Source organism: Micromys minutus, assembly GCF_963924665.1.
Source record: "Micromys minutus genome assembly, chromosome: 22".
Taxonomy (NCBI): Eukaryota; Metazoa; Chordata; class Mammalia; order Rodentia; family Muridae; genus Micromys; species Micromys minutus.
The window spans coordinates 5,843,245-5,855,227 of NC_137957.1; the positions used below are offsets into that span (position 1 = coordinate 5,843,245).

Genomic DNA, 11,983 nt, shown 5'->3' on the forward strand with positions numbered 1-11,983 from the left:
CAGAAAAATGCAAAGCAAAACAACACTGAGATTCCACCTCACACCAGTCAAATTGGCCAAGATCCAAAACTCAGATGACAGCAGATGCTGGTGAGGTTGTGGAGAAAGAGGAACAGTTCTCCACTGTTGGTGTGGTTGAAAAATGATACAAACACTCCGGAAATCACTCTGTCGGTTCCTCAGAAAATTGGACATAGTGCTACCTGAAGATCCAGCTATTCCACTTCTGGGCATATACCCCAGAGACACTCCAATATACAACAAAGATACATGCACCACAATGTTCATTGCAACTCTATTTATAATAGCCAGAAGCTGAAAAGAACCCAGATGTCCTTCAGTAGATGAATGGATACAAAAATTGTGGTACATTTACACAATGTAGTACTACTCAGCTATCAGAAACAATGACTTAACAAATTCCTAAGAAAATGGTTGCATCTAGAGAATATCATCCTGAGTGAGATAACCCAGTCACAAAAGAACAGACATAATATTCAGTCACTGATAATGTGATACTAACACCAGAAAGCTCTGAACACCCCAGAAACAACTCCCAGACTTCATGAAGTTCAAGAAAAAAAAAATCATTATGCTCAGTCCTTACACACCAAGGAAACTTTGACTAATTCAGGGTTACATCCTGTTTTACACGTACTTATTGCTCATTGTAACTAGTAAGACCTTAATGCACACTATCAAACCTTTGGGGAAAAAGCCAAGCACTGACAAAAATATGTTCATATACATTTATGCAAAATGCTTAAAATTTGTTCTTTTATCTTTGTTTTTTAAAATAAAGTTGTTCAAAAAAATCTAAGTAGATATGTCTAAGAAGAGAGAAAGAGAGAGAGAGAGAGAGAGAGAGAAATCCAAATGGCCAACAGATATATAAAAATATACTTATCATCACAAATTAGCACATAAATTCAAATCTACAAAGTAATGAAATATCATTTCCCAATTATAATCTGAAAAGCAAATGTTGAGGACAATGTGGCAATAAAGTAACTATTGTATATAGTGGGGAATGTAAATATGCTGACTCTTTATGGAAAATTACATAAAGTTTCTACAAAACTGAAAAAGAGAGCTACCCTATGATCCATTACTTCCACTCTGGACAACTGTCCAAAATAGTTGTAATAAGACCACTATCTCAAAGAGATACCTGCACACCCACATTCCCTTCAATGTTAGTCATAACAGTCAAGATAAGAAAACAGCTTAAATCATGTTTTAGTGAATGTATAGACACAGAAAATGTCTTAAGGAGTTTAAATGGGTTGGTGGATACATAGACAATAGATAGATAATAGGAAGATAAATGATACATAGGTTAATGATAGATAGACAGACAGACAGACAGATTGATGGATTTTTGGCTTAGATTTTATTTAGTAGGCTACTTGAATGTTTCAACCTCCCTTCAAGCCCACTGACCACAGGAGGTAAGGGAGGAAGATGGTTAATAGGACAAAGGGAGTTGCGGACCTGTTTAGAAGTGGTTCTTTGGAGACATTACAATCTTCATTAACTGGATATCAGTTCATTCCAGTAGGAAGCACCAAAAAGATACTCCGTAGCAAAACAGCTCAATCCAGCAGAAACTGAGAGGCTCCACTGGATCAACATGAGTCAGAGGAAGGAGAAAGAAGCATCCAGAATACCACAGGAAGTTTTTTGACACATTTTTCTCCACGAAGTCATGACAAGTGAAGATCAGCAAAGGCCAGTGAAGCACTGCACTGCCAGTGGAGACCAGCAAAGCATTTTAAGGCATAGCAATCCAAGAGCATTCTCTCAATGTTTATTGGGTTCTGTTTATACACTTTCCAAACATCATGTGCCCTCTCAAGCATCTGTTTCAGAAAAACATCCTCTCACAGTTTCCAGAAAACTATCACATGGCACAAATAAGTTTCCAAAGAAACCAGGAATTTTCACTTAAATAGATAATGAATTGATTGATTGATTAAGATAGATAATAAATGGATAATAATGATAGATAGGTTATAAGTAGAGATCGATGATAGATAGAGATAGGAGAGATAAATAGGTGATAGATAGAAATGATAGTGATAGATAAATTCACATACTTACATACGTACATACATATATGCACACATCATATATAGATACAAAGATGTATAAATTAATATGAATTAGGCTTATCCCCATCTAGTTTCCAAACAAAAAAGACTCAAACTATAATTTATTTATTAGGCTCTACACAACTATTGGGGGATTACCCCAATCTAATTCTCTAGTGCTAGTCTAGCTACTTCTCCAAATATACTTCTCAATTGCTTGCTATTTGAATCTTCCTCTGTTATTACTTTTTCAGCAGTCTGGTGTTCTGCTGTTTATATAAGAGTTTCAAAAAACATGAAGTACAAACTGATGAAGCCAGAAGAATCAAGGGACAGAATTTTCTTGTCAGAAATTTTAATACATTTATGTTAATAATTAAGTCAATCTCCAAATCCAAACTGCAGGCAAGAATTAAGCAATAACATCCATCAACATGATTCAAGTGTTCAATTGTTCATAGAACAATTCAACCAAATAAGAGTAGAACTGTTCTAAAGTCCGCAGACACTATTACTATCACATACAGTATTTGAAGGGCTGTAACAAGCCTTGACAAATTTGAGAGAATTAAAATTATACAAAACATGCTCTCTAACCAATTGAAATTAAAATGAAAGTCAGTTTTAAAGTATTTATGACATGAAATCAAAAGTGGAATATTGGATAAGAAGACCAGTAGGCTTAGACATATCAAAACCTATTTTAGTAAGTGTTCTTAAATGCTTCCCTTCTAGCCCACTACCCATGAGAGGTAGAGGGGGGAAAAGTTAATGGGAAATGGAAGGGGTGGACCTATTTAGAAATAGTTCATTGGAGCTCTTTAGCTATTCAGTCCTCTAGCAAAACACCAACACAAATCAGCAGGAGCAATCCAGTCCACTCGGCAATCACAACTCACAAATAAGCAATGGCAGTTCAATCCAGAAGAAACTGTGAGGCTCCACACATCAGCCCAAATCCATGGAAGCAACAAAAGGCTGTAGGAACATTACATGAAGTTCTTTGGCCAGTTATTCTCTACAAAGTCATGACAAGCAACAATCAGCAATGCAATGCAAGATGAACCAACGCAAGAACTTAGTCAGTAAAATCTAGTGAGGTAGAGCAAGATAAACTAATGCCAGAGCCTCTTCCCAGTGTCTGAGGGTTTATATTTATATTCTTTCTAAACATCAAGTATTTATCATGTGTTTGCTTCAACACTCTCCACATGTCTACTTTACCAAAACTTTCTTTCACCTGTGTCTGCATTAGCAAAGCATCATATGATGTACCTGAGTTTCTAAAAAGAAAAAAATCCACTTCAGAGACAGGTAGGATGAAAGGGGAACCCAAAACTTGACACACATAATAAATTTATGTTTAATACATTTTTAGAAAAAAATGGATTTCTGTGAAGCATATTTAGATGACCACCAGAATTTTTGTAGTCTTTATAGAGATGTGTAAGGCTCTACAAAACAATAACTAAAATTATTATAAAGATGCCATTTAGTCTTAATTGTAGTAACACAGCAACACCATCTATAAGAGAGATGGACAGTGTTCTGTCTCAACATTTCATCACAATCAATAAAATTAGCATCCAATACCTTTGGCTCAAATCAAAAAATGTGATTCAGAAAATTATTGGCCTCAACCATAGCCCATCAAAATCATCTATAAAATTTTGCTCAATAAAAAAGTATCTCATTTTTCTTTTAACATGTCATACCTTTCTCCAGAAAAAAAATCAGTCAACATCTTCCTAACACTGGAAGTCAGGAGTGATATGAGGTACAAGTAAAAACCCTTGGTTGAACAGCACTGAATGAGTGGACTAAGGTAGACAGTGAAGACACCTCCTTCATTGAGGGAAACAAAAACACTCTAATATGTAGCTATTCCATCCTTTGACACAAAGACCAATGTGAGAAGCCAAGAAATAATCAAAGAAAATAAGCTGCATTAACCTTCATTGTGTAGTAATAGGTCAGGGCTAACAGCCAGATACCAAGCAATTTTTATCTCATTGCAATTTTGTTGCCTGTCTTTTAAAAAACTGCAGTCAGAAATCTATGTTATGAGAATTTAGTCAGAGTAATAAGAGGAAACCACCAAGTTTGAAGCTTAAATGTTGATAAGCCTCTTACTGGGGGAAAGCCATAAGGTGGCTTTATAAGGAAATGAGATCTTTGAATTAAGATGTGCTTTCATCCTGCATCACAGTTATGAGGCTTTCTGACTGGCTGGTTCTCCACTTTTCAGAATTAACATCTATAAAACATTGGATTTTCCTTCCTTTTATTTAAGAGTAAACATTTCAATTTGCATGAGATTTGTGTCAAACGTAAATGATATAAAATACAAGTAGGGCATGGCAGAGCTTGCCTCTAATACCAGCACTCAGAAATGGAGGCAGAATCAGAAGTTTCAGGTCATCCTAAACTACATAATCTAAAAAGAGATGTATACTCAATGAAGAAATCCAAACAGAATTCAGATGACAACAAACCACACTCAAGGTCTCAGAGGACATTTTCCCTTTGCTCAACAAATTTTCACGAGGTGGATTAAGCCACCATCAACTTGTTAGTAACTTCTGAAATTGAGTCACCAAGGACTCTTTTTTTTTTTTTTTTTTTTTTTTTTTTTTTTTTTTTTTTTTTTTTTTTTTGCATTCTTTGTGACTGGTAGCAACATAAAACTAATGCTAGAGTTACAGAACTTGCAGCAAAGCCTGCCTCTGCTCCCTCCCCACTCCAACCCCAACCCTAGAAGATGGATAAGCATCTGTGAAAGGCTGCAATTTTTCCTGATATCATCCACTCTTTCAACAGAAAGGGTGCTCAGAAATCTACCGGAAGATGTAATTTTAGGTGTGGCAAGAGAGAAGGGAACTAAGGTTGACCTCATTCGAAAAGGATCAGGGAAAATATAACTTTCAAGTGACCATTGTGGGGAAAAGAGCACTGCATACTAATGGGAAGACTAGGGCCTGTGGTGAGATGGTGAAATGAGACCAGGGAAAGAACACACACAGGTTTCCTCACCAGCTGCTGCTCCACAGATTGTGTGTCTCTCAAGGACCTCCAGTGAACAACTGTCAAACAGCAAGTATGATTGTGATATATATTTTTTACCATATTCTCAAAATGCAGACAGAGAGCAAACATTTACATTTTGGGCTTCACGTCATTACTACTGATATTTCAGAAAAAGGAGAGAGTTGATTGTTAATCACTTCTGATAAACTATTAGTATGAGGAAACAAAGCTGATATTATTGCATTGTGGTCACTCTTTTTTTTCCTAACTATAAGAGGGATAAAATACAGTTCCTACTTAATTGAAATAATAAACTATGGAAAATTACCACCTAACAAAATAAACTACTACTTTAAATGAATACAAACAGTATCCATTTCAGAAAGTTTTAGAAGAACCCTCCATTCCCCAGAAGGTACTAAAATCATTTCAGCACTTACTGGAAGATATGTAGCATCCAAATTCTTCATGAGCCTAAACATTCATTCTCAACATGAGTAAGATAAAAATATCATAGATATATTTTAAAACTCAATAATTAAAGACACTATGAGAAAAGAAACTGAATCTTAAACACTCTTAGAACTCCCAAACTGACTAGGTGACTTTGCATAGATTAAAACACTTGGGAATATCTGCTAATATTAATTGAAGCAGTATTTACAGGGGAGAGGCAAAGGTTATTATTCACTGAATGAAATTGTTTCCAGATCTATTTGGTCCAAATTACAAAAATATATAACTCTTCATCTCCCAGGAATTATTTTTCTAGACTAACACACTCTAGCTGTGCTTGCTAATACATAAAGTGCCAGTCCACCCAAAAGATCTGCTGTTACACCCAGGCTTAGCAGCAGTGTTAGGAGTGGTAACAGTTTACTTGTGTTAAAACACGAGTACTGAAATCTGGCTCACTACTTTGTCAAGCACTTTATATGTTAAATTTGTGTGCATGCCTGAGTGTGTGTGTTCATATGTGTGCATGTAATGAAAGGGCCACCCAGAGGCTGTCCCACCTGGGAATCCATCCCATATGCAGCCACTATTACTGATGCCAAAAAGTGCTTGCTGACAAGAGCCTGATATGGACATTTTCTGAAAGGCTCTGCCTGAGCCGAATAAATACAGAGGCAGATGATTGTGGCCAATCATCGCACTGAGAATAAGGTCCCCAGTGGAAGAGTTGGGGAAAGGACTGAAGGAGCTGAAGGATTTTGCAACTCCATAGGAAGAACTATAGTATCAACCAAGCAGAAGCCCCAGAGCTCCCAGAGACTAAACCACTAACCAAAGAGTACACATGGAAGGACCCATGGCTCCAGCCACATGTGTAGCAGAGAATGGATTTGTCAGGCATCAATGGGAGGAGAGGGCCTTGTTCCTGTGAAGGGTCAGTGCCTCAGGGTAAAGGAATGCCAGGGCAGAAAGGTGGGAGTGGGATATGGGAGGGGGAGCATCCTCATAGAATCTGGGGAAGAAGGCACAGGAGAGGGGAAAACCCTGACAAGGGGTAACATTTGAAATGTAAGTACATGAACTATCCAGTAAGAAGGAAGGAATATTGAAGGAGGGACTGAGATGAGAGTGCCAATGGCTGAGAGAAACTTATTAAATATTATACGATTAAATGAAGAAAAGAAGGGAGAGACTACAATAATAAATGTGTCTTATCTAGCACTTTCTGTCAGTATTCCTCTAGTATATACATGGTAAGAAACCCTGCCTCTCCCATCAGCCAAGGAGAGAGGTAGTTCTCCATGTTCCAAAATCACCCCTGTGAACACTGAGTACTTAATCTTGCTAATGCTGGACTAGCTGCCAGTATAAGTAAGTACATGTGTCAAAAAGCAAAAAATGGAATCATTTAATAATTTGTTACCCTAAATTTAAAGCCAAGTTTCCCCTGCAATCTTGTGTTGCTAGATCACAAAAAGGAAATATCTGTAACTGGTGTGGCCTGCAAGATCCTTTTGGGGAGAACATAAACTTAGTCTCAGTGTTATGCTCTGTAAATGATAAATATTTGTTAAATATTCATATGAGTGAAGAGGGAATATTTATTTGAACAATAAGAAAAATAAGTAACCTACAATATTTTTGATACTTGACTGGAAATACAAGTATTTGCTACAACTGAGATAGATATATCAAAATATAATAATTTTTATTTTATCTTTTAATATAGAATTTTGCAAAAATTATAAATACGTCATTGCATTAGCCTAAAGGTAATGATTGAATAATTAATTTCTACTAATAATCCAAAAAATATTACAGACTAGTGAAATGGTTCTCAACCTATGGGTCATGGCTTCTTTGGGGTCAAAAAACTCTTTCACAGGGATTACCTAAGGCCACTAGAAAACACACAAATTTACATTAAAATATAACAATAGCAAAATTACAGTTATGAAGTAGCAATAAAAATAGTTATTAGGTTGGGATTCATTAAAATTGTACTAAATTGTCACAGCATTTGAAATATTGAGAACCACTAACCTATTATAACCTAGTATATTATTTATTATGAACTACTATTTTCCTTATGAGAATAAATTTATTACATTTTATTTTACAGGGTAAATATCTGAGAAAAGCTGCTTTAAAACAAAATTCAATGAGGGTTAAGTCTCGACATGAAGCCAATATAATACTGTGGTTTTTAAAATATATAAAATTTACTGGAGAAACTTTTGAATGCTTGGAGATAGTAAAATGGACAGTGGTGAATGCCAAAAAGAAAGGTAGTGTGTTTTTGTAATTTGTTCACTGATTTATATGGGCCCAGGATTTCTATATGTTTGGACTAATATGGTAGGTAGGTAAGCAGATCGATGGATGGGTGACAGATGTTATATCAGATGATAAATGGATAGATGATAGATAGATAGATAGATAGATAGATAGATAGATAGATAGATAGATAAATAGATAGATAGATAGATAGATAGACAGACAGACAGATAGGTAGAAACAGATAGATACATAGATAAATAGATGGATACAAAGATAGATACAAAGATACATATAGATATGTGTATCGATTTTTACCAACTGAAAACAACAAATGCATTAGGAAATGGTTGATGGGGTAATGGAAGATTAACTCAAGTAGAGAAACAGCAGAAATTGTTCCAATAATTTAGAGAAAGACGCTGAAAAATAGGTGTGACTAAGATGTCAGGGCACAAGATAGGCAGCCATGCAGACCATCATGGCTCCATCCTTTACCTAAAGTATTACAACAGGACTATGTCATGTTTATGTGCAAATTCTAGGGCTTTTTCTTACACCGTCACTTCAGAGATCACAAAAAATATTAACAAAAAATGCTTTCGTTGACAAATATAAAAATGAAAAAATCAAAGGCACAACACTGTATTTTACACCTCTCATCCCCTTATGTAGAGTTAATCTGAATTCAAACAACAAAGCTGTCACTTTAAATGAAATGCTAGTGTTAAAATTACTAACAATAGAACAAGAAAATCAACATAAATTCCTAAGTAGCAAATTTTTTTGTTTTAGAAATATAGCATTATGGAATGGTAGGAATAAAGAGAAATTTTAAAAGATGAATGTGCAATAAAGAACTACAGACTTATCAAGAGTTTTTTTAGGAAGAGTAAAGTACAATGTATATCTAAAGGCAAAATAGCAGAGACAATTGTATGTTACACAAATACATAATTAATGTTTGATTTAGTTTCTATTTGAAATTTAGATAATGTAGAAATATCAAAAATTATATACATAAGAATGATACAAATATTTTCATAGAAGCCACCAACAAGGACACCGATGACACAGCTGTATTAACAAATCGATTGTCAAGTGAAAGAAAGCTGCATGTCTACAGGCTCATTGGCTGTGATGTCTTCAATCAGGTTACATTGCCAGGTTCTTCTGACATTTCTCTCTTCAGGTCCAAATACTAATGACTTCACACCAGGCAGGGATGAGAAATCATACAGCAATAACAACATTCATCCTGCTGGGGCTGACAGATGACCCAAAGCTACAGGTTCTAATTTTTCTGTTTTTGCTTCTCACCTACATGTTGAGTGTGACTGGGAACCTCACCATTATCACCCTGACACTCTTGGATCCCCATCTCAAAACACCCATGTACTTTTTTCTCCGAAATTTCTCTTTCTTAGAAGTTTCATTCACCACTGTTTGTATTCCCAGATTCCTGTACATGATGGCTACAGGAGATAACACCATCACTTACAATGCTTGTGCTGCGCAGCTGTTTTTTGTTGTCTTCTTTGGGGCAACAGAATTCTTCCTTCTGGCCGCCATGTCCTACGATCGCTATGTAGCCATCTGCAAGCCCCTGCACTACACAACCATCATGAACAACCGAGTGTGCACAGTTCTAGTCCTCTCCTGTTGTTTTGCAAGCCTATTGATCATCTTTCCACCTCTTGGCCTCGGCTTCCAGCTGGAGTTCTGTAACTCGAACAAGATTGATCATTTTGGCTGTGATGTCTCTCCTATTCTACAGATAACCTGCTCAGACACTGTGTTTATAGAGAAGATTGTCTTGGCTTTTGCCATACTGACACTCATTATAACTCTGGTATGTGTTGTTCTCTCCTACACATACATCATCAAGACCATTTTAAAATTTCCTTCTGCCCAACAAAGGAAAAGGGCCTTTTCTACCTGTTCTTCCCACATGATTGTGGTTTCCATCACCTACGGCAGCTGCATTTTCATCTACATCAAACCTTCAGCAAAGGAAGGGGTGGCCATCAACAAAGTGGTATCTGTGCTCACAACTTCAGTTGCACCCTTGCTTAACCCATTCATTTATACACTTCGAAACAAGCAAGTAAAAGACGCATTCAAGGAAACAGTAAAACGAATCCTCTTTCTCACAAAGAAGTAAGTTTTTCAAGCTGACTTGAATTTAAGTCTAACTTAGCATCCAATCCACAGACTTGACAGTCTGTGCTTTCCTCTTACCACAGAGATTTGAGATTTTTTTCTCCATAAGGAACTGTTTTCTCTCATAATCCAAAAATGAAAATCAAGTAAGTTGTTTCACAATCTTTTAAGTTTGTTTTATTTATAATAGTTTCTTCTATTATTGTATTCTCCAAAGATGCATTTCCAATATCATACAAAAGGCATGCAAACAACAGTTGTGTCTCTGGTTGTGTGGCTTTCTCAAGATGTGGAATCTCAACACCCATGTTTCACTCATTAAATCCCTTATATCATGTCTTGCTTCTTGGGAATACTTGAGTTTCTTGACTGACTCATCAAGAGTCATTATAGACATTTTTAAAAAAACCTATACTACATTTTAATGTGATCAAAGTTTCAATGCTAAGCAGCAACAACTTTCAGTGCTGACATTTCACTGGGTCATCTCAGAATACACACAATAGGGATGCTGACAAGCCTACCACTGCTTGGTGCACACATGAGCTTCCCTTTCCCTGAAAACTAAACATCTTCCCCTCCTAATCTGTCCTGTATAACAATCTTGCCCTAATCAAGGAACTGAAGTTCAACTCACCTTCAGCTGCTAATTCAGGCATTAGGGATGATCTATTCAGTGCCATCAATATATCAGTATCGGAGATGTTAATGTTCATCTGTATGATATGCTTCTCTGAAGAGCCCCACTGTGCAAGGCAGTGTTTGAGATCAAAATACCTTATTAAAAAAACAAAAGGAAAATGAGACAATTCAGTTGGTTTTGTTGAAAATTTGTAGAGAAGGCTGAAGTTGGGAACAAAAACATTCCTTTGAGATAGAGCTGATATATGACCTTTCTTGGTGACTATACAGGAAGAAAGATGCAAGATCAGGGTAATTACTTAGATATGTGCACAGATTACATGCATTAGCAATTAACTCTAAGTTACCAATAATGCAGTGGTGTCTCATTAAGAAAAGAAAAAAAGGCACTTTCCCTTGGTGTCATTTAACCAAGAGTGAGTCAAGATTTGAAGGCTCCACATTATATTCCCTGTGTCTTTCATCCTCTGTCTGTTGCATTAGTCTGTTGATGCCTGTATCAGTATTGGTAGTCTGTCCCTGTAGATGTCTGTCTGTGGTTGTATCTGTCTCTTTCAGTGAGTCTCTGTGTCTAATTGTCTGTGTGTGAGTGCAGGTGAAGGTGCATGTGCATCATATGAAATGAATGTTCCTGTATGTGTTTTCTGTGACTGACTAGCTGTGTATCTATCTGTTCCTAACAAACAGCTTTACTCTTTATTGAACAACTCAGAAGTATCACATGAGAAGAGAGACTGTACTTTACAGAAAACTAACATCTTTAGAGAGATTAAGTAACTGTTCCAGCTGATCCCAACCAACCGAAATAACAAACATTGTTTATCAACCAATATCTATAAAGATTTGCTTTCAAACTTTATGGTAGTTTTCAGAAAATAGGTTACAACTTATGTTTTGCTACTTTCGACAATTGATGTGTGGATGTTACCTAGGTCAGGAGCATTGTAGAGTACATAGTTTGAAATTGTAACTATATATTAACTTAGGTAGTAAAAGTTAAATATATAAAAAATTCAAGGCAAATAATGTTGGTTTTTATATTTTTCCTCTTAAAGGCAGTTTAATCCAACAGTTTGGGTACACAGTAGGATAGCAGTCTTAAGGGATAAGGGACTTCAAGGTATATTATTAACTCCACCTATGAAATGCAGCAAAAGTTCAAGATTCTTAGGATGTAAAAGGTATTTTCAGAATACTGCATCATCACAGATACATGCAAAGTAGTCTACAAAGAAAACAACATGCTATGTTCATGTCTTAAATTTATGGAGCTTGTAACATATGTAAGTATTTTTCTGTGATGGAATACTCTTTTTTATTTTTTT

General features: G+C 36.0%; 1 protein-coding gene across 1 annotated transcript; it reads left to right on the top strand.

The window, feature by feature from the left end:
- Positions 1 to 9,078: 9,078 nt before the first annotated feature.
- Positions 9,079 to 10,017, top strand: LOC308434726 (olfactory receptor 6C2-like; the record flags this gene model as incomplete). The annotated part of the gene is made up of 1 exon (XM_080935118.1): positions 9,079 to 10,017. The coding sequence occupies one exon, from the start codon at positions 9,079 to 9,081 to the stop codon at positions 10,015 to 10,017; it is 939 nt and encodes a 312-aa protein (XP_080791244.1).
- Positions 10,018 to 11,983: the final 1,966 nt, after the last annotated feature.